Source organism: Opisthorchis viverrini, assembly GCF_000715545.1.
Source record: "Opisthorchis viverrini unplaced genomic scaffold opera_v5_77, whole genome shotgun sequence".
NCBI classification, from domain to species: domain Eukaryota; kingdom Metazoa; phylum Platyhelminthes; class Trematoda; order Opisthorchiida; family Opisthorchiidae; genus Opisthorchis; species Opisthorchis viverrini.
The window spans coordinates 1,537,726-1,561,334 of record NW_008751733.1 but is presented as its reverse complement, the minus strand read 5'-3'; the positions used below and the strand labels follow the sequence as shown (position 1 = coordinate 1,561,334).

The 23,609-nt window shown below is 44.8% G+C and overlaps 1 protein-coding gene across 1 annotated transcript; it reads right to left on the bottom strand.

Annotated features, from left to right (window-relative positions):
- Positions 1-482: 482 nt before the first annotated feature.
- Positions 483-20,665, bottom strand: T265_04594 (hypothetical protein; the record flags this gene model as incomplete). Its single annotated transcript, XM_009169369.1, has 4 exons — positions 483-1,144; positions 7,086-7,232; positions 14,812-14,942; positions 19,953-20,665. The coding sequence occupies one exon, from the start codon at positions 941-943 to the stop codon at positions 560-562; it is 384 nt and encodes a 127-aa protein (XP_009167633.1).
- Positions 20,666-23,609: the final 2,944 nt, after the last annotated feature.

Genomic DNA, 23,609 nt, shown 5'->3' with positions numbered 1-23,609 from the left:
CCTGATTCGCATACCGACATAGGGCACCAGAGAAATTCTTACTTTTCGCCTGTTTAACCGTGAAAAACAAGAGGACATTTTTTTCAGTCGTGAAGATACAAGCAACACCGTACTTGAAGTAATTATGATCTTGCAACTTGAGCCATATAAGACTCGCTTGTGTGTAATCATGGATAGTGTAATTCGTCCAGCTGAACAGGACTTTTGAGGTTTTCTCACAAGTACCCTAACGGGACAGAATGCAACCAATAAACCTGAGGGGACAGGAGTTATCACGAGGCCCAGGCCAAAAGCCTTCATTGACGTTTAGCAGCTAACAAGATGATCACGCTAACTTTGAAGTCTAGTTCGTATATCAGCTAACACGGCTGATTTTCTGGACAACGCTCACCAAAACTGAACTATCAGGAATCCATTGCAATCTTTGAGAGTCAGTAGCGAAAAGTGTACCCAAAAAGGCTCATCATAGACTCAGAAGTGTGAATGAATCATACGAGTATATTTGGTGTATGGATCTGCTGTTGCCAGACGTAGCTGATGCGGTTTTTTGACATGAGTGTCACGAACCCAAGCCACTGCAAACTAAACTATTATGTTGAGCGGTCCTTTGAACAGTATGAACAAGTTCTGGAGGGAGTGTGAAGCTGATTCCCACCAGAGGAGATCCGAACATTGAAAACATACATTGCAGCAAACAAGCCAAAATCAGAGATAAGAAGTGAAACGGAACGAGACTGACCCGCCCCACGATACATGCGTGAAACCACGCACTTTGTGGAAGCAGAGACATGATGTAAACGCAATTGAGACAAGTAGAGCTGGTAAGCAACGTACAACAAAGTGCAGCATGCACAACGCCTACACAAATGAGGCAACATAAATTGATCGAAGTGATAGTAAGGCAGCAGCGCAAGAGCTGAAGTAAAAGTAGATAGATGTACATACGCCCAAAGACCGATACAGACCACCGAGACACTGGATGTCAAGAAGAAGCAATGGATCAACAGGTACCGGGCTACGAAAGTAGTAGGGTAGCGGGAATAAAACGTGAAAGCCGAAGAGAAATGTTCGTTCGTATAGGAAGTGGAAAAAAGTTGACCTAGAATTCTTCCGGTTCATCCGCTTCTGGGGCAGCGAATCCATCCTGTAGTACAAAAGCAATACAAAGGGAAGCCAAATTCAGTCTAGGGAAACAGGATAACTAAAATGGGAAAAAGGTTCCTTGGACATTGAGGGTCACTGAGACGGCTACTCACTGAATGTGAATGAACGGAATGATTGATCGACAGGCAATAGCTGGGTGGGTAGAAAAAAAGTGTTCGACTGGAGTCAACTACTATCAACAAAGGGCAATTCGGCACATCGCGATACCGATTCACCGAATACCAGGTTCCATGTGCCCCCAATCAGTAAATGGGATCAACGCTGAAAAGCGAAATCATGTATGTTGCATTCCTATTGGACAATCACTGCACAACTCTCAGTGGATTCGAGCCTTCTGGATAGCAGGCTGAACACGGTTGTATTCGGCTGCCGATGGGTGAAAAGTAGAACAATGAACGTACAGTTGGGTAGGGCATGGCATAAAATACTCTTCAATCAGAGTGATCTCATGTTCACTGATCAACCATCCCAGAAGATTTATAAAACTTTTTGGGTGTTTCCCTTTCTTGGAAAATTTTCTACTACTTGTAGGTTGTTTGGAGCTTTCCAGAACACCCATCCTATGATTCTATTATCGCATATCGACTGTCTGTTTCGTTAGTTTCTTTAGGGATCCACGTTTGTTGACGATGCAACTGTCTACCATGTCCCGTTTCATCATTTCCAAAGCCCCAACCGCCTCCAGATTTCGCGTGGCGGTGTACAGGCGATCAGTATTGTGAACTCAAACCTAGCAAAAATTCGCAACTGAGGTATTATGAACATTACTAACATTCAACCCTTCTAAATTCGTCGACCCCACCCCTTACACCTTGCTTTTTGAATCACCTACTTTAATCGGCCCAGGTTGTATTCTCACTAACCCCCATTAATCACAATAATCGTTCAGCTGAAACACGCTTTCGTTGCCTAACTGCCATGCCATCCAAAGGAAGTACAACGGTTGGGATACCGCCAGGTTCCCCAAGCTTAGGCAGGGGAAGTCGAAAGGCAGCGGTCGGGTTAGAACCACGAACCTCCCGTTCAGTAAATTTGCGCTCTAACCACTGAACCATCTCGCCCCCCCCCACATTCACCGTGACAGGTTTGAACATTTCCCACAACTCATCTTGGTCAGCTTATATCAGACCTACCACAGCAATCCTGTTGGTTTATTCTTCGCGCCCGCAATTACCTTACTCGTTCCAATACGTACCTCATAAATATTAGATATGCCTTACTCTGGAATACTGTTAGTAAATCTGGGGTGGAGCTCCACCCACCTACCAATCAATCCTGGATTGTATCTAAGTCTAGATTATTCACTTCAGTACCACTCAATCCTACTCTTTTTTCGATGCAACATCCCCTGTTCCGTTTTACTGCTATCGAGTAACTGTCCACCGTCAACTGTGTTCTTCCATCTAAGTCGAAACTGCTTCACCCGGCTTTGTTCTTTCAGTCATCTCTGTCAACATACTGTACCCCGTTGTCGGACCGATAGTTATATACTTTTCTTTCACCCTTTCTGTGCATTTACTGGACAATAGAAGAAGCAATAAGAACACTAAATCTCCCTGAACACACACGAGATGTGCAAGGGTGATGCTTCCAAATTAGATTGGAACAACTGTAGCGTACTTCCAGTATACTTGGGTGGAATATAAACTTCCAAATCTCATCGTAAAAATGTAACAGGTGAGATGGCTTCGAGAAACCGGTGATGATTGCAGCTGTGTAAATCAGCTAACGAGCCACAGTCCAAACTGAGATCCATGCAACCATTTCGCAGTTTTTCAACAGGTTGGACTGGATGTTATCAGGCAGTGTTAAATGTCACCCGTCAACGATAAGTCTGCAGTTTGCACGCCCCCACTATGATTTACTATACTATATAATATAATACGGTGTAACAACACAATAATAATACTATAATTTAGTATAACGTATAAACTGATGCACTGATGAAAGACTTTAAACCAATTTGTTGCTGCATTGTTAGCGGATGTTTCTTTCAACAGGTTAACCATCGTCCCTTGACAGTTATGTTACTGAAGTTGTGAAAGCCATGGCCTAAGACTCGTGACCGCCCCCGTTCCTTACGTCTCATCATTGCTGAACCCGTGAAATTTGGAGTCACTCTAGCGTCTTTCTGCTCCATAACTGTCTGCGATTCAATTCGCCAGTCGACCGATACTTGTCACTTCAAACATCACGCGACTTCCAATTTAAAAAATATAGCTAATCCTTCGAAAATTCCGAACATGTTACGAAATCGCCGTTGACCGGATTCATATAAATAGCTCTTCAAGGTGAAGTCCAATGTTACGCCGTGCAGTAACTCGAGTCAACATGTTCAAAGTACAATGCTAAGTAAAACGAGGACAGTATTTGGAACCGGTCCGACGATCAAACTACCATCAGTTTAGGTCGTAACGTGTACGGCTTCAAGCAACAAAATCTGATCACGTGAAAAATACTTGCTCCACAACATAGGGTTGTTACCGGAGGTGTGACTCTCGTCTTGCACAGACGTTGACATCTACGAATGCCAAACACTCAGACATCTAAATGGATATCGATCCACATATTCTCAGAACAGAACTGGATATTAAAAATATGGGGTTAATTTCAGAAAAAAAACTCAACTAAAGTCATCCGTTTGGTTTAGTCGATCTACATATGTGCATATGTTTCAATCGACCCGCTCGATCTGAGCAATGACCTGAGTTTAGACCCTTCTCCATGCAATGATGCCCAATGTACTATAATGAGTTCACAGCCTCGAGATAAGATTCATCGAACAGCAGGACAAGACGGGTTCCCACTAGCGTTAATCGAGGAGACAGCTAAGGGGTTGTGTTCGATTTTGACGAAGTTGGTTAGACGAATTCAGGAAAAAATATGTCCCAGAAAACTGGAGCAAAACAATCATTCTACTTTTAGTAAAGAATGGTACCTGAAGCAACTGGATATGAATAAGCCTTCGCCTTGGTTCCAACAACACCATGACCATCACTTGGGAAAGTCATGGAGGACTTCGAATCGGAAGGGGATATTTTGGCTACACATTCACATTACGTCAAGTGCTCCAGCAGTGGAAGTCTTCTAGGCTTTGAACATACTTTCGATTCCGTACACTGATAAGCTCCCCTCCATGCACTAGGCCGACATGAAGTGTCCAAGAAGGTTCGAAATGTATTGCCCTCTTTATTCTCATACTTCTGGTGGCATTGAGGTTTATGATCCAAAAGTCTTAACACGACTACTGAGAGTTGTCAAGATTGCTTTCCTTCTGAATTTCGTGCACTTTGGTCACAGACATCATCACAAAGTGCGCCCTCCAAGCGACTGTAAATCTAACTGTAGATATCACATCGGGAGAAAGGCTAGTGAGGTTTGACCAAGCCGACGATATCGTTTTGTTATTCGACGGTCAAGCCTTTCCACACACTGCCCTACTGAAAATGTCCAAAGCAGTGGCGTCGTTTTTGTACACGTTTTGCACCTTCCAGGATCAGAGCCTTCGAAACTTCAGAATTAGAGGCGTCAGTTTGCAAACATTGACGGCCGCATAGGCTGTTATGGTGGCGTACTGCTATCAAGAGCACAAACAATATTCGCTCACCTGCGTCTTGGTCAGCATCAGACACAGGAGACTACAGAAGAACTATGAGACCAGTTGTACTTCACGGCTCACTTTGTGATTCCTTCACCCCGAATGTCTGGACCATCTTAAAATGTGTGACCACCGAAGGCTTCTAGCACATATGGCACTAAGTGACCGCACCGTGTCCTCAAGGAAGTAGTCCGGCATTGAGTTGGAATCATCAGAGCAACTGATGAGGATTGATACTTTAAAGTGGTTGGGGTGCGTAATACGTGAACCTATCGCCTGCCGAAGAAATCGGTGTTCTCCAAACCAAAGCCTTGTTGGCGAAGCTTTGGAGAAGAACAGCCATGGCTGTGCAAGGGAAAATGAAGGCGGCTATTGTTGAGTTGAGCGCCGTGGGATTTTTGCACATTCCTACTTAAGTCCCATGTGACCCGCCTCTTCTAATGTAGGAAAACTTACAAGAAATGGCAAGAAGCAGACCTTATTTTGTCATCTTACCCCTTACCCGACTGTCTAGCTGAAGTTCGTTCATCATCTAACGACTGTCTACGGATTAAGTTTTGCAAAAGACAGTGAGTGGATCAATGCCGCTGATGACGGTTTACTCAGTTCAGAGATTTTGCAAAGTGTACACCTCCGGCCGCTTACTGCTGCTCCAATAATCTGTCATCCCTTTTCCTTTCATTGCTTACTTGGAATTATTTCTCCTGGGTTGTATGGTAACTGAGTGCCAGGATCTACTGCTGATGATGACGAGGACTAGGAAGATGATGGGGAGGACCGAGATGACGAAAGAGGAAGAAGAGAATATGGATGAGATGAAATTCGGATTTGCGACCCCTAAATTAGCCGTTTCAGGTAGCTGACAGGCACTTTCCACGAATCCCAGTGCACGAGCAAACCTGACTGCAATATCCGCGTTCGAAATACTTATGTTCAGATATTAGAAATGCTCAGAGAACGCGGGCTTATGGAAGCCGATTTCACTATAGTTCTTCCGATTCTGACTTCTAGAATGTGGTAAAAACGGTAAATATTGGGCCATGGTCGCTGCATCGAATGAGACAACCTACATCTTGCGCGGGTGTGGAGGTTCCACTTAACTTCTGAGACCGTTGAAAGTGCGATTGCGCGAAGAATGTGAATGTACGGCTCTCAACATCCACCAACCCCCGCAAGAAAAGAGAGAAAAGGAGAATGTGTGACTAACCTACGACACAATCTTAAGAATAGACGGTTCTAAATACCATAGCCTAATGGTGTTATCGAAGAGAAGTGATGCTTCTGAATCCATGTTTCGTATTATTGACTAAGTTAAACCGCTCAGCATTAGGTTATATGTGGTTGTGAGACTGTTCTAGTGCTTAGAGTAACATGGTTTCGAAGTTTCTGTCCACCGAAGTTGCAAGATTTACAACAGCTTTCACGGTTAGTAAACAGCGCAGCGGTTGATCATACATTCCAGCCAATTGTGACATTTAACTGCGCACCACCGCTTGTGCGTGTTTCCATTCGTCACTCAGCCGATCAATACTCCAAGTAGCGTTGGTGAATAAATAGTATCTCATGCAAATGTCTCGCCAGTAATTTTCCTCAGATGTGACACTAGAAATTAGGGTGATTTCACCTCTCCTTGAGTTCCACCAAAAAGAAAAAGGAGCTAATTTTGACGAACAGTGTACACAAAGCAGTGTTTCTCCAAGAACAGCATTCTTGTTTGTTCTCATTTCGTTTCAGCTCAAAGGAATGGATAGGACACTGTATCCGATCAGGTTGAATCGGTCATCATTTTGTACAGGACCGATTCGTTTTGATGAAATGGGTGCTCGTTTTCTTACTAAGGTGGTGAGGGGGTGTAGAAGTTAGTAATTTCAGTCTACCTGAGTTTTGCCTACCTCCTACCCACATGGTAGCGTAAATGTAGGCGAACGACGAGTTCAAAGAAAATCGTCCAGCTGTAGCACCCTTTTGGTGTCTAGTTTCCATACCACCCAAAGGAACCACGAGGGCTGGGATATTGGCAGGTGCCCAAGTCTAGACAGCAGAAGTCGAGATACGGAGATCGGGTTCGACCTTCAGGTCAGTAAATTCGTGCTCTAACTAGAGCCATCTCGACGAGTATAAACGGTACCATCAAGGTGAAGTCATATATCTCATTATGCGGAACAATTAACATGGTGAAACCAGAAAAGCAGAGGACTGAGGAGAGCGGATTATCTGAAAACTGGAGTTGGTATGGACTGTGAACGAAGATGCACCAAAGTATTTTGTTGGTTGGGCTATACAGTCTGGCAAAAACAACCATTTGATCCATGCTGTCACTCACTTCGGTGGCATACAAAACTTCAAATATGCTCTTCGTCAAATCAACGTTCCGATTCTCTTGGCATAGGATTTCAATGGACCGAAGCTTGTTGAAGTAAAAGTCACGTTCTCGGAGTAACCCTTCGATGGTTGCCTTGTTTTGTTCAGCCTGTGACAAAAACAACAAACGAGGATCGCCGGTTAAGCAACTGGTCACGCTCCGAAAGACTACGTTCATCCGAACGCGACAGTTTAGATCGAAGATGTGGCGAGTTATGACGCCCAAAACTAAACTGAACATCTGGGCTAATGTCACACACGCAACTGTTTACCTAGAAAGCGAAAGTGATTGATCAGCTGCTCCAGAGGGTTGAAAAGAGGGTAGCGACCAACTTGTGAAGTAAAAGGTCAATAATTTGATTCATCAAACTTAACTGATCTGATGGCAGTCAAATTAGAAGCAAAATGATCGAACTTCCACTGTTGGTTCCAATCGATATCTGGATAAGGAGACTTCGTAGCATACCTCCCTCCGAAAAAGAAGAAACAAAATGTGTTGCACAGACGTTACTGGACGAAAAACACTCCACAACAGTGGCGCAAATCGTGACTTGGCCTCTCAGTCTACAGGTTTACCGAAACACGGATTGGGGGCTCCCAACTGAAATCGAACTGAATTTTCGACCGCTGCTGCCCCAGTCTAGGTGATCTGGCAGTATCTCGCTCAGGGGTGTTTTTTTTATATTATGGTGGCTATGGGGATGGTGCAGTGAAATGATTTGTTGTTTCAGTCTCCATCAACTTTTTCAGTACATATCAAGAAGCCAGTCAATATTTTGTTACTGTTGTTGGTAACACGAAGTAGTAGTAGTAGTAGTAAAATTAACACCCACGTGACAGCCACTGGATATAGTACGAAATAAGGAATCTCCCTGCGACCCGCAGGTGAACTTCCGGACTTGTTGCCTCGGACTCTATTAAAAAAAACGAATCAAAATCACTCAGCTGTGGCACCCTTTCGGTGCCTAACTGCCATGCCACACCAAGGAAACATGAGGGCTGCGATAATGCCAAGTTGCCCAAGCCTAGACAGGGGGAGTCGAGAGGCAGAGGCCGGGTTCGAACCACGGACCTTCCGGTCAGCGAATTCGCGCTCTATCCACAGAGCCATTTCTATTCACACGATCGTGTAGCCGCACAAGGTTAAGATGAGTATGTGTCGTGAAGACAGCCCTACGACTGCCGCTCGAAAAGTATCACTATAGATTTGAATTCCTACAACGTTTCAAGTAAAACAAAAAATCAAGCATTGATTTTGCCAAACATGATTGCACACAATAAGGCGAAAATAATCAAGTTGTCAGCACCCATCCGGAACAAAAATGAGGTCAAATATCATGTAATTTGATCATACTTCACCTCATGGCGACAAATGTGTTCATAGAATTTAAAAAAAAGTCCAGTTGGCCTGGTGTTGAAAGCAAATTGAAAAAGACTTACGAGATGAGTAAAATAATGACGCATTACGGGACAGATTATGGAACCTACTCATACCAAGAGTGGTTCACTGTAAATTCACAAAAATTTTCTAAAGCCATGGGTTCGAATTATGTGAACAGAAAACAGTGATTGTGGTTAGATGCCAGTATTGATGCCTTAAAAGATGCTTAGCAAAGTAATACGGACAAATTAGAAAACCGATGGACAACTGTCGGTCAAGTGGGCAATTGGTGTACTAATAGTAGACTTCGATGATCCAAGCACTCACCAAAATGAGCCACAGAAACTACAAGAAGTCCCTCTCCCAACAGAGGCCATCAGATTCTGGTGATCCTCAAGTGTTTTGTGTGGGCTGCTGCATAGTGTGTGATCTTAGTTAAAAGAAGCGACTGGGTACCTGTCTCATGCAGGAGAGTGTATCTTTGGGAATTACTGTATACAGTGGAATGCCGTTAGAATAGCACCATTAAAAGTAAAGCATTCTTGAACCACGCTGACTTCTGTATGGAGGGATAATCGTCACGAGGACATTTACTTTGTGGTCCTATCGGACTATGTTGTCCTCGTAGGTTCAAGTAAGCGTGAGGCTCACGGAAACTCGGAGAATGAGCCTATCTGATGAGCCCCAAGAAAGGCGAAACCGGTCGTGGGCCGTCGAAGAGTTTTCAGCAACCGCGTGAGTAGTTACCATCATAATAGCATATTGCGACATCGTACCAACTGAAGCATGAGGCTGTCTTTGTGCAATTCAGTTGTGCACATTCAGTTGAACAGCATAAACGAGAGATTCAACAGAGTTTCCCGTGAAAACCCAGTTGATATGTAAATGAGTGCATTTGTCGAGATAATTCCAATTTGGGTTCAAGTAGAACATAAGGTTGACGGGAACGCTGGAACTGTACCTATCTGATGAGCCCCGAGAAGGGCGAAACCGGTCGTGGGCTGTCTAAGAATTTTCAGTGGCCTTATGAGTAGCATGTTACGTCTAGGCAACTCGTTTTCTTATTTAACAACCATGTTGTGCATACAAAGACAGGTAGGGCAAAATAACTATCTAGGTAAGTTACCACGTGGGCATTATCTGGCTGATTTACATTTTTACTGAATATTTCTATGAAACTTCTTGGAGATACAAGACCTGCGGCAGCTGTTTTTAAATTCAAGACTGGGAAAGAGGAATAAGTCTAATAATAACAAGGTTAATGATAATAACAACAGTAATGACAGTGATAATAATAACCATCTAGCTAAGTCGAGTGGATTTGAGGCATTAATTTGAAGTTCAGAAGTATGGTCTTGATCTCCCCGGCCTTTAAAGCTTTGATTTACTTGGATTTACTGCGAATTTCGCCTTCTGCAGGAAATAAGCTGGCTCTAGAAATATTTCGGATCACTGCCATCATGAATCAAGACTGGCAGCAAGGCCTGTGTTCTATTGCTTGATAGGGTATGCACACCCATTGGTTCAATACCGGCCTCAACTGTGGACAGCCAAGGTGTCCAACTGTCCTCCGGCGAAACGGGCCATTCTGAGCGGGAGGTGGGTTTGGGGGAGGATCTGGACGGTTCAGAATGTAGGGGGGAGACATGTATGAATAAGTGTATTCAGAGTCAGTGGATCAATTTGGAGACGTGGAACAGTATGAACACCATTGTTCCAACGTAATCTCAATATTCGCCGTAGGCCCCAGTGGCCAAATACTTCGAGTTTGCGAAACTCCTCAGTTCAGAGAGGTGGGTCACACAGGCGTATGTACGGGTCGGATGGTCGCAGCGTACACACGAATCTCCAGTCGAAAACTGATTTCCGAAAATTCTCATAGATCGAGATGGAGCTGTTTGAAGGTCCTCCTCGAACTGTCGATGCAAATGCCTGTTTCCTGTCATTGGGGAAGAGGATGGAACCAAATACTTAGATGAATGTATGTTACTTATGGATGATCCGTTGAAATTGAGCAGGCAAGATGGGATATCCGTGCCTGATCAGTAAAGCAAGGTGACCGACAGATCTTTGCTCAGAACGATTTAACCGAAATGATCAATGTGGTAGGGCTTGTTCGTACCCCAAGGAAGTCACTGAACACATGCGACATTGTCCAGTCATTTGCTGCACTGAAATGCATCGGGGTGAAGGCAAAAACCTCTGCCGAGCACCGGAGCTTAGAGCGAACGCCGTAGCTTCTTGTCCATATAACTGGACGTCGACCTTTGAGCCGGATTAGTAAGCTCTGATGGGATTCAGCAGCTTATCTGGCACCTCATCAGCTTTCAAGGCAGACCAAAGACATTCTTTATTGACCGAGGCAAATACCTACGGACATCAACTAAACGGGTATTGGACCCTGGAACTCGGAGCGATGTTTAAAACATGGCGTAGCGTGAGTGGTTCGTCAATGCAACATCTTCCTGGACCGAAGTCCACCTGATTCGGTCTGATATGGAACCCGTTCGGCTGCCATATTGACCGACAGTTCCCACATCGTTCTGTCAACTTTCTTGCTCGTCGATAGCATTGTAGAGGTACCCCAACCCACCGAGATCACTTCGGCGTCACATACAGAGTATAACATTTGATAAGAGGTTTGAGCACTGCAGGAGACAAGGCCGAGATACCATCTTCACTTGGGGACTTTTTGTACCTCAGTGGTCTCGTTCATCCGTTTAGGGGCGTCGCAACTGCATGGATATTCTAGTGTCTTTGGTGGGTGGTTGGTGGATGTGGGAAGGAGGGATAAGTGGACTGAAGTGTTTAGACCATCTCTTCAAATTTCGTTTATTAGCTGGCGGTGATCTTATTGGCCCGAAGATCAATGGTTTAGCCGAAAAAGTCGTGAATAGTCACTGACATCTGCATCTCCCCATCTGACTAGTAACCAATATCATCTTTTCGGGCTAAATGAGTGGCCTGGCAGTGTAAGCTGCAAAAATGGGAATCGTTGTCCGTACGTGGCTGAACAGCCTGGTTAGAGATAAATAGTCCTTCTGGAGACTCAACTTTTGTGGCATCGCCCTGTAAATCCAAGTTTGATGCGGTGGCTTGTTTCATAGATATGGGCGTGGTGATCAAGCATCGGGTGCATCACCTACAGGGGACGCCGTAGCGTGAACGGAGATTTATATCTGCGGAGTACTCAGCAGTAGCATCAAAATTTGCATGCCAGTCGTGTCCCCCGCAACCACACTGATTTTGTTCGAGGCTGAACGTCTAGCCTTTGAACGACCAAGAACCAACTGTAAGACAGCGAAGCGGAAGTGGAGGGAAGAACCGCCGGAACAGCCACTGGATCTTGGGTAGACCTTACCCGTCAACTCCCTCAGTTCGGGCTTTTGTTTGAGTTTGTTGCTCTTGCCGCTGGACATCCAGGGCTGTCACTCATCGTGACATGGTCCCTACACCACCTCTGTGGTCCTGAGTATTGACCAAGGGTTCATTTTCCCCTTATGGCATGTGAAGCCCTTTTACGGCCACAGGGATAACGAACGCCATATCCTGGCACCGTTACTGGGTCCAGGTGCCATTTTGTAGGGGTACCAAATTAATGCCCGAGAATCCACGATGGCACTATCAACGGAACGTGGTACTTGATGACATGTGCAGAACGATTCAAAGGGTTTAGTGAGATCATATCATGAACAGAATTAGTGAATAAAAGTACAGACCATAGTTAATGGTGGAGAGCACCCACACACTGTTACGGATGCGGGGAACAGTGTGGAGAACAACAAGAGAAACTTTTTACCCAGATATTCTGTTGTTGGTAAGACGATAAGAATGGCTTCTGCCAAATCGCGCCACTTGTGTCATCAAACATTTACCTCTTTGGGTCCGACTACAGGACTGACTGTGTTGTACGCCTTCCATGGTGAGGTCCACATGACCCTCCCTGTACTTGGCCGGAGACATTGAAAGGTATGGTGGCTAACCGGTGGCGCTCATGCTGTCAGTTTCCATCCACTGAAAGCCGGAGATATAGGCAACTCGCAAGATTGTGATAGGTCAGCCCTAGGTACACATCCCTTTCCCATTTCTTTCTTCTTTCGATTAAAGGGTGTTATTCGACTAAATTGATATGGCTGCGCGACAGTGAGGTACCGTCATTCTCATCTGATTTTGTTATAAATAATAATGGTAATGATTCGCTGACAGAACATTCTACAGGCGACCTAACTATTGAGTGAGCATAGGGCCATGTCGCCACATCACTCCACTAGCTCTCAATACAATTTATTAAACGAAGTCGATTCAACAAACCTCATGTCCCTCATAGCTACTCTACTAGAGACAACAGCTTTGCCTGCGTTGCAACTTGATGGTATTCCATTGAGGAACAGTTAAACACACGCTGTTCAACACGATAAAATTATGGAGGCAATGTGATTGGAAAGGGAGCAATCTACGGACATAGCTGCGGTGAAACAACGAATTTATTCCATATCAGCTAGGCATTTTGGGCAAACACACGGCAACAAAGTGATGGATCGAGGCAGTCACTCCGCCTGTACGACATGCCTCTGTACCGTTGCAAGCATTGTAATGCACAGAACGATGCACTGACTCTAATGCAGTTTTGGTAACCAAAGGCAACATGCCGGTGTGTGACGAACCAAAGTACCACTGATTTGTAGGCGTCCATCCCCATTCAGGCCTAAATCGTTCACCAGAACGTGACTCCTTAACGCTGATGTGCACGACGGTACTGACATAAAGCGACTGAATCGTGCAGTACTGAATACAAATACTGTCGATCCGCGCCCTTGTTGTAACGTTACCGATCGTTACGAATTGCCTTTTACCTTTGGTACGGTGAAACATATAGCGCACTGAAAGGGTGCTTCACATGAACTGATATTTGTTGATGCAAAATGTTTGTTGACTGAGCAGGTCTACCATCGAGCAGTTGTTAACATGGGAGCAATACAAATGTATCTAAGCTCCTTCCTTCTCCCGCCAGCACATCGTCGTTTTATTTTATCCTGTTTACTGATATGTGCTTTTTTGTTGGCCATTCTGAACTTCATCTACCTGTGGGCTGGTTACATTCCTCCCCAAAACAAAAGTATAGCATTCACGGAAAGCGCTACACTGGATTAACAAAACTCCAGTCACCGCTTTTAAGAAAGAGCACCCGAAAGAGATCCATCAAAATTGGTCCTCATGCAGGGGATCCTATCCGAAGTGGATACGATCTTTATGATGAGTTTATTTTTACTTTGTTCTTCGATCATTAATAACCTCATTGGAATGTCTGACTCGATTTACTCAGAACGAAATAGGTGCGAATACTCACATGTACTGCACGGTGACCACTGCTGCCAGATTGTTAATTCAGTCGGCCGGTTGACTGGTCTTAGCTGGTCTTGTTTGAATCCGTTATTGCCTTCCTCAGGCACGGAGGTCCTACCTTGCAAGCCAAGCTGATGTATGTGTACTTACTCACCTAAGTTGGTATGCAATCTCCAAGATTCCCCACTACCATTATACTCATCTCGAGTGCTTAGTATTGGAAGCATGGCGATGTGTACCACAAGCAAGCAGGCCGAAATCACTGTTCCGTACCCTCAGTTACTATAATACGCTAGGCGTGGCTTAACCAACCCTACTGAAACAGAGAAAACTGGCGGCTGCGTATGTTTCAATCGCAAAATGGCATTCGAATGACATCACGCAAAATACGGCATGCTTCTGTCGAGTTCTGCTAAGGCGACCCCGAAAGAATAAAGATGAGATCAACAAGAAAGCGTTGCAATAACTGGATTTTGATACTGACTCAGTGCGGGTGGAACACGGATGGTCTTTTAATTCCGTAGTTGCTGCCGAGTGAGGCCTAATATCGCACAGGCAGTTCTGTCGTGCCTATCTGACAAAACTTATTTAGACCATATTGATGGTATACTGGAAAGTCGGATCGGGAAAGGCATACATAATGTGCACCATTTAAATAGCTTTGTGCGATTTCTTTTGTTAGGGAGAATTGCCGTATGAAAAACAGTACGGTTGTCGCCAACAACACTGACACCATAACAAGTTGTAACAGTAATTATAACAATAATTAACACCGGTATTATTCGATAATTGCTGAGTAGCACTGTCGAAAGGGCTCACAACACACGTCAAAATTATCGATTAGGTGCTAACTCGAACTTCAAGGTATCAGGTAATCAGCTGAAGGAACAGAAGTAAAGCAACACGAGAATTTCTGACGGAAAACGCAAGAGGTTTGAAGCAGACCAGTGCCATATAAACTGACCTCCATGTTCAGCTGGTCGAACTGCTGTCGTAATGCGTGTATTTCGGCAGAATCCCCACCAGCAGCATGATGATTGCCGGGAGAGGCAGAGGCGACATGACTTGGCTGACTGGGACGAATTGTGGTGACCACTAAGACAGAAAAAAATGCGTACAAATAAAAATCTTAGTGATTCCGTGCTTCCTAAGGTGGCAGACACCAATAACAAAGGATCAAGCACGTCCTTGTACTGTAAGCTAAGGTAATCAAAAATTACTGATGATAACAGGTGTCTAGGAAACAGTTGCCTGAGAACATCATAAACGAGAGATTCAGCTGGGTTCCAGGTGAGTCTCTCGAAAGAACCAAATTAGTTTGCAGATGAGTGTATATTCGCTAAGGTTTTTGGGGACTTCAAAAACGATTAATGAGCGTCAGCGTTCAGCCGGAAATTAACCGCAAGTCAAGATACAAAAGCGGTGAAGACCGATCGAGTAGTAGTAACATAAACACCAAGCGTTCTCGTAAAAAAAACAATCAGGAATAGGTGACTGTTGCAAGACCACATTCCAGTAATCCTGTACTCGCCTAATAATGGAGTTCTTGTGGAGTTCCGCTGTTGGAAGATCAGCACTCGAATTCCGATGAAATACTTCGTCAACGCAAAGCTGTATTCCGTTACAGGTCTGTCAGATGATCCTGTACCACGATAATTGAACTGTTCACACTGCACTGCATAGGTTGCACTGGCTTGGCCACATGCTTCGTATGCCAGTTGACCGACTTCCTCGACTTCACACAACCACGCGAAGGGTGGAAACGAGCCAGGAGAGGTTAAACAGTGACTTGGCAACAAATTATGAAAGCCATTACCGTCAAACTCAACTATGCTGGTCATTGCCGTCTCCTGGACGGGGACCCGGAGACGGGACACATCAGCTGTTACAAGCAGTCACACATGGTCCAGTCGCGCCGTCCATGCGCTCGTGCATCCATGCTATTGCCCTCAATGCATAGCTCTATTCCCTAGCTCCCAACTTAAAAAACCACTGACAACTCTGCATTTACTCACAAGTTATATTAGCTCTCGCCTCCAATGCATAGCTACCTACCCCACCTCCTCAAATCATCGACGAACGGAACTATGGCAGCTATAACCACTGTGCGACAAGTACGCGGTTCTTACAGCTGATAATGGTGATGACTATGGAATTTGCTAGCTGGCGTAGACAATCGAATTTTGGGTACGTTTATGCACGTGTTACATTGTATTTTCATGGCACTGCGCAAAACCATTCCACTAATTCACAGTTACATCACACTTTGTCCTTTTTATGAACGTGGTAACACCAAAGCCCTCCAAAACAGTTTGGAAGTTCATTGAAGTTACCAAAGCTGATTTTTATCGAAAGTCAACTGTGTGACCAACCGGCGTACAGAATTAAGGGAAGGATCCTTAGAGGAAAACAGTGAAGCACAATTAACCAGATAGGCCAAGGAACTGATTCGCCACCGGTCTGATGGAAGATAACTACATGGGTTGCATCACACACCTTCTGTCATGGCGTTCGGCTTTCCACATAAAATGCATTTTATTCACATTGCGATGCTATCTAGTTCGGTTACTGTTGTGCTACATTTCCGCCATCTCACTACTTAGAACCTTCAAAATGTGTAATTCCAGATAAGTGCTGAATAGGTGCGGAATTTTGAGATTAGACATGTGCTTTCGTAAGATGAGCTCACATGCTGTAAGTAAGCAGAACCCTATCATCTCTAAAACGCGTTAAGCAAGGAAGATGTACTATTTTGGCGTACAAGAATAAGTGACATTGGCTGTTACATAGCCTGAATAAGTGAACACACCGACAGGCAGGTGCCTAACTGCAACGTGATCGCATCGGATGCAAATTAAGCGGAGGACATCATGGAGGCGAGGATGAGTGAACGTTTATGGCAAAAGTGTCCGGATTCTATGGGGTGAGTAGGTAGAGGAAAGGGCACAAAAAGATACTCCCTCAATGGAACGATTATGGTAGTATCTCCACGGATTGAGCTAGCTCGAGAGGGGAAAATGTAATTTCGGCACTCTGGTTCTTAATACACCTTAACAACAATCAGCTTGTCCAGAAACTGGGGTGTGGCAACTGCTTCTGGTTTATCCTTAGTGAGCCAGGATCTTCAAAATCCAAGTTTAGCTCTACCGGTTATCTTTGGTGCGCATTTCTGATATTACAAAATGAGACTGACGACTGAACTCTGCAGATCAAAGAATGGTTCCCTATTCTCACACGGGCATGACTTGAAAGATTACCGTATTCCGTTCCTTCGAAATGGAATGACCGTGTATCATTAAAACCACTTTCCCTTCAGTGAATGCGCTTCTTTGAGAAACTATATTCTGAGAGTTGGAGGCATTGCAACCAGTAAGCTCATACTTCAAATAAAGTTGAGTGCACCACCGAGACAGGAAAGCAGAGGTACCAATCTCTTCTGGAAAATGGCATACGCAGTTTTAACAGATACGATGTGTTTGGTAGAATGTTGCACAAAAGTGTTGCAGTGAAAGCCAACCGCGATGAAAAGTCTCAGGGGATAGTAGTAAAGAGGAGCCTACCGGATAATGCTCGTATAAAGACAAGTAGGTATCGTAATTTTCTACGTAATTTTTCTACGTGAATGCTACCTCTGAAATAAAGCGTTTTCCAAAATCAGGGAGATCAATCTTAGCACATCTATGGGACTCTCCAGGCTATAAACTGAGGAAGACGGATGTAAGAGCATGTGGGTCACCTTTCTAAATAAGTCACGGTAGTGAATGTATACAATAACTGGTGATCGCGATTGTTCATTTTAAATGCACGTTTCGAAGCACATACTAGAAGTTTTGGTATTGGATACTATCGGTCGCGAATAGGCGAGACGTGCGCACATGCTGCAAGCTGCAAACTACAGGGAAGTGCTAAAAGTTGAAACAGATCTCCCAGAATTCCTCTCAGGAACGCGTCAAATAGACACACTCTGGGATGCATTACAGAGAGCGAGCAAGAATCTACGATTTGTACAATTTGAAGCATTCCATAAATGACAATTAGATAGAATGTTCTATGAAATCCCGTAGCGTACTGCATCACCGCTGCCACTTCAACATCGGCGTTAAACACGGTTAAAATCCACATGAACTTAGCTGGTATAAGAGCGGTCTAAACAACAATGGTTTTGGATGAGGTGCTGTCATAGATCCGTGGGAGCTTGAATGGCTGTTGATAATTCAGCTCAGATGGTTGAGACCGGCATAACTCAAAACGAAAACGGACCTACGTATGTTCAGCTGTAGCATCCTTTCGGTGCCTAAGTGCCATGTCACCCGAAAAAGGCTCGAGGGCTGGGATACTGCAATGTTGCCCAAGCCAAGACAGGGGAAGTCGAGAGACAGAGGTCGGGTTCGAACCATGGACCTTCCGGCCAGTAAATTCGCGCTCTAATCAACTGGGCCATCTCGCCCCCTACGTACACACCAATCTTGTTCCGTACCGACTGTCACCATGGGTGCACCTCGAAGAAAACGCAAACATATCCTCAGTACAGTGGCACTATTGCGAAAAACGAAAATAGCCAAGCACTGAACTTACCTAGGGCAAGATTTGTCATTATAGCACAACAGTCATACTAAAGTTATTCACTAACCGAGTGTGCACTTGCCTCCATAATTTGCCGGTCATATTAGTGGGTCATCACATGCGGACGACTCAATGCAGAATGCGACTGAACCCCCCCCCCAAAAAAAAAACCGTTCACAAACGATGTCTGTATGAAAACATTCCAGTTGTCCGTCCGGACCTTGTTGTATAAAAAAGCATGTGAACAATCTTATCTAGGTAAACGTCACCTAGTTCAATCATTGCTGTCTCTATTCATGGCTACTATCTTCCAAAATAATATGATGAATTTATCGTCATTGACAGAAACACACCAGTAATACATAGGTGTCTAAAATCCACCTGACGAAGTACCAGGACACCAAAGCACATATCCGACAACCCGACTCGGTATTCACTCACAAACTGTCTGCACAATTTTCTTAGAAATTGCGAGTACGTATAGGCTCCGAAGATTGGAAATAGCTCTGAAGTGCTTTCAGGTGAGTTAGCTAGGGAGACAAGTAATTGCAATCTGGCCGACTATAATGTCTTCGCTGTCAACGCTTATACCCCTGGCAGTGCTGACAACTACTGACCGATTAAATGTGTCGAATGCTACTGCTATTTCGCGTTCAACAAATGTGGACGACATTAGTCCCTAAGTCCTGTTTTGGACGAATGACAATTTGCCTGTCGGGGCAACTCCAGCTCCGAGTATTTGCTCATTGTCTACCGAAAATGTTGACCGATAGAACGGGAAAATCGGATAAATTTAGTCAGTTATTCTGGGAACCACCAACTGGGTGAGCTGCATGCACAAACATTGTAGGAATGTAGTATGTTCATCTAACAAATTACGGAAATAGTGAGGGCGTCCAGTGGAGCAGATGCTGCGGAGTGCGGCAATAGTTGGTTACCGCAGGATGGGCTCAAAATGACTCAGTGGTTAGGGCACGAAATTGCTGGTCGGAAGGTCCGTGCTTCGAACCAGAATGATGCATCTCGACTGCTCCTGTCAGGGATTGGGTAACCTGGAACTATCTCAAGCCTTATTCTTTCTTCGGCTGGCATGAGAGCTAGGCACCGAAAGGGTGATGCAGCTGAATGAGTGCTATACTTTACTATTACTACAGGATCCTTTGCTGCTTCCACATTGCTTATGGTGAATAATGAATGAGATGGCTCAGTGTTTCCAGCGCAAATTTATTGACCAAAAGGTTCATGGTTCGAACCCGACCTCAGCCTCTCGACTTCCTCTGTCTAGGCTTCGTCAAACTGGCAGTATCCCAACCCTCGTGCTTTCGTCAGGTGGCATGGCATTTAGGCACCGAAGGGGTGATACAGCTGAACGACTTTATATTTATGTTGAATAGAGCAAGATTAACGACATCATGTAATGCACCGTGACGGTGTCGCCCGTGATGAGACTCTAGAGTAAATGAATGCGAACAGAAGAATTTTTAAAATGAAGTTTTGTCAAGCTAAGGAAAATCGATCCGTCGCTAGTGTTAGGTTTCTTACCTTGTTTGGCCGGAACATTTCGTGCGGCGGGAATCGAAGCCCTAGGAGGCCCGGTGGCAAGCTTTGACGGAGCTTTGCCACTACCTTGAAGCTTTTCTCCACCTCTTGCTGCCAGGGCGTCGTAAGGATGTCCGTCGTAGTTTGCATCAAAAAATCGCTTATACCATTGAACGAATTCAAAGTTATCCTGAAACTTTCCCTTCACCAATTTCTCTATTGGGACTTCCTATCAGAGCTCAATGGATTACGTTTTGCACTGACTTTATCCACACCATGCTTTTTGAAAAGAGCTTGTAAGACCTTGAAGTTGTTTATTGACTCGTGTTCCAACTTTGTGTTAAATTTGACTTTCTTGAACACAAGAGTGCCTAAAACGGAAATCATCAGTAAAAGGAAAGCATACCAGGAAATAACATATCAGTGAGCTGGCAGTAGGCTGCACCTGGATGGGCGAAGCTTGAGGAAGAGAATCAACATACCTGTGCATAATTCCTCTATTTTCCCGTAATTGCTGTCCAAACATTGGTTGATCCACTGCAGTATCTCATGCCGACTCAGATTATCCGTCATCTGACTAGTGCTGTGGACATTCACTGCCTGTGCAGCCATCATTATGACCAGTCTTTAAGTGAGAACAACAGTAGATCGAAAGTATGGCAGGCAGATATCTGGTGAATCAAGTGTCTCGGATTAGCGTAATCCAAACGGAAAACTGAAATGGAAAACAAGAATGACAGTCGGAAGCAGTTCAAGTGCCAAGCGACCCAGAAGAGGCTCCACGTAACCACGGCGTGAGTGTTAGGGGAAGTAAGGGAGCTGAAAACTACCTGCTTGGCTGTTTTTTTATGAACAACTAGGTGCACTCAGTGTGACCGGGTACGTCAGAATTTGCAACCAACATCTCCAAACCCGGGATGACTACACCTTCTCATATGTTCGAACAAACCACAACAGTGACACCATTAAAGACGTCTTTATGGAGAACGTTCGAGATTCCGGTGGACTGCTGCTCAGTCAACTTGCAAACCACACGCTATACCACATCATCATGACACACTGTATCGTACACCTGTCCTCCGGTACAGGAAGTCTTGGGTTGTGGCTGAGAAGCGATGAGGATGCTCGACTGGTTGAGCACTTGCTACACTGATGCAGTTCAACATCCTCATTGATTACAGGGGCATACGGACGTCTAAATGCAGACAGCAGCAGCAGCAGCGAAGTCAGCACGAGTACCTTAGTTCGATAGCAGTCTTGCGTGGATACTATCTACCGGTATCCTGTAGCAATGTGGTAGATCTGTGTCCAACCTCGAGCTACATCTATTGAGTGCCGAAACCTAACGGTGGTGGGAAGATTATTGGTCAGAGCATAGACTTAATAGACGTTCACTAATGTCATTCCTCAGCATGTTAAAACTGTGCGATCTCCCGAATTGTGCATCCGATGTGCCAGTCAACCAATACGGGCGTTAAGGTCTCCGACCAAGAACATCAGGTAATGCAGTTGAGTAAAAGTCACTCTTCATTTCATCGGGCCCAACAGCTGGTGCGAGGACGACGAATAAGCACAGTTTGATCCCCCTGTTTCTGTGTGTCTACTCGTCTGACTGTACACTGTCTACTGTCATTCGAGAAGAGCCGCTCGCGACCCTGTAGTGTCGAATCTGATGCCTCTGAATTGCCAAAGCAGCCTTCGAAGGTGATAGTGTCTTAATACGTTGCATTCAGCTGGAGTCGTGGAGCCGCTTTTCGTAAGCAAATCAGTACCACCGGCCTGCAGATTTGTAGCCAAGGCAGTTCGGTATTTAATCTGCCTGACGGCGAGAACGCCGAAAAAGCCTCTTTGGAGAGGATCCTGTGTTGAAAAACGGAACGCTTTGCATCAGATGTTGTGAGTTTCAAGACAAATAAATGTGGTCGTCATCATCATCCTCAACAGCATGACATTAGTGTTCAACACCGATTCTTCACTGCCCCGAAGTCTTTGGATTAATAGGCTAGTCCGTGTAACAGCGCGGTGACGTGGGGAGTTACTGTGCTGGGGGACAGTGGCTGCGACTGAAGTTCATGCGCTTCCGGATGAATCCAAACATCCTGAGTCAAATTTTGGTACTAACATCCATCGAAACTTCGTACACCATCAATGTGTATTTTGAAATCGGGTTTGAGCCAACTCCCTAGTATAAACAACCGATAGTAAGTTAATCCAGTTAGAGCACTGGACACTCACTTTCACTGTCATCAAAGCACCGCGACGAGATGGTGAACAGAACCTCCTGTGCAGAAGCCACATGATAACTAGGTTTCTTAGGAGTATATGAAGAGGAGTACGGGTTGCCTAAGCCAGACCACTGCTCACAACACCCACTAGTGACCATAGTAAGGCATTTGAAGACCAGATCTCATTAGATCTATCATTTTTCCTTTATCCCAACCTAAAGATGTAGGCTGTCGTGGCAATCGTGCTGCAGTGATCCAATCATGCCAAGAGGGTCAACGCGAAGCAACCCGACGAAGGACAGCAAGTTGGTCTGGAAGTAAAGTCGCGGCAAGGAGATTTCACCGGGCGACCGGTACAATTATATTTGTTATTTATGTTCAGAGTACGGATGACGGGAAGCGAATTTTCCAGTTGTGTGTAGAACATTGTCTTTTTCTTGTCATTACGAACTTACAGCAAAAGCATTGACACAAGCACTCGGAGGCCACCGCCCAAAAGCTGGTTATTGACTCATTTAGATCAAGCGGCTATCAGTCAATGATGGAAAACCTCTTCCTTCTGGCGTACACAACTTCAGCCCGATCATGAAATGCACAGGGTTGATTAGCACTTTGCTTTCCATCAGCATTACGCGTGTCAAAACAGAGCAACTCCATTCGTCAACCTCGGAAAGTTCTAGTAACTCAACAGTATCAGCTTACGTGACTGGAAAGCAACCGGAGACGCAGTCACGTTGATTAAGAAGACTGGTTGGAAGTCGAATACATGAGAATGCAGTTGAGTTTTCAGTTTTTACAACTGTCTGTCCAAGCCGTCCGATTCGACCAAGTAAACACTGGTTATCGCCAAGATCATCAGATCTTACTGCTGCCAGAAAATCAATAGGAGCAACTAAGACTAAGATGCCGCATACAGATCCCTCAAGCACGTGTAATCAAGAGCTGTTTCATGGTTTATAGTTGGTAAACTGGAACTGAAACCCTTGCCGTCGTCGGTCTTTCACCTGGTCTGTGGCAGCCACATTCGGCAGCAGTACAAATCAATTTCCCAAAGACAAGGCTCAACGCTGGAAATGATTATGCTGCTCATCATGGTGTTTATTGAACGGGAGATGATTCCGAGTTGACCACAAGTGCAGCCGGTCGAAGACCTATTGAAATACATTTCGAATGGATAAGAGTGCATTGGCAACCACGACATAGCATCAGCGAAAAACAGTACATACCTAAATTAGCACCATGGTGTTTAACGGGAGATGATTCCGAGTTGACCACAAGTGCAGCCGGTCGAAGACCTATTGAAATACATTTCGAATGGATAAGAGTGCGTGCACAACCACGACATAGCATCAGCGAAAAACAGTACATACCTAAATTAGCACATACATGCAACGTTTCCCCACACGGACAGCATGCCTGTGAGTATATATATATA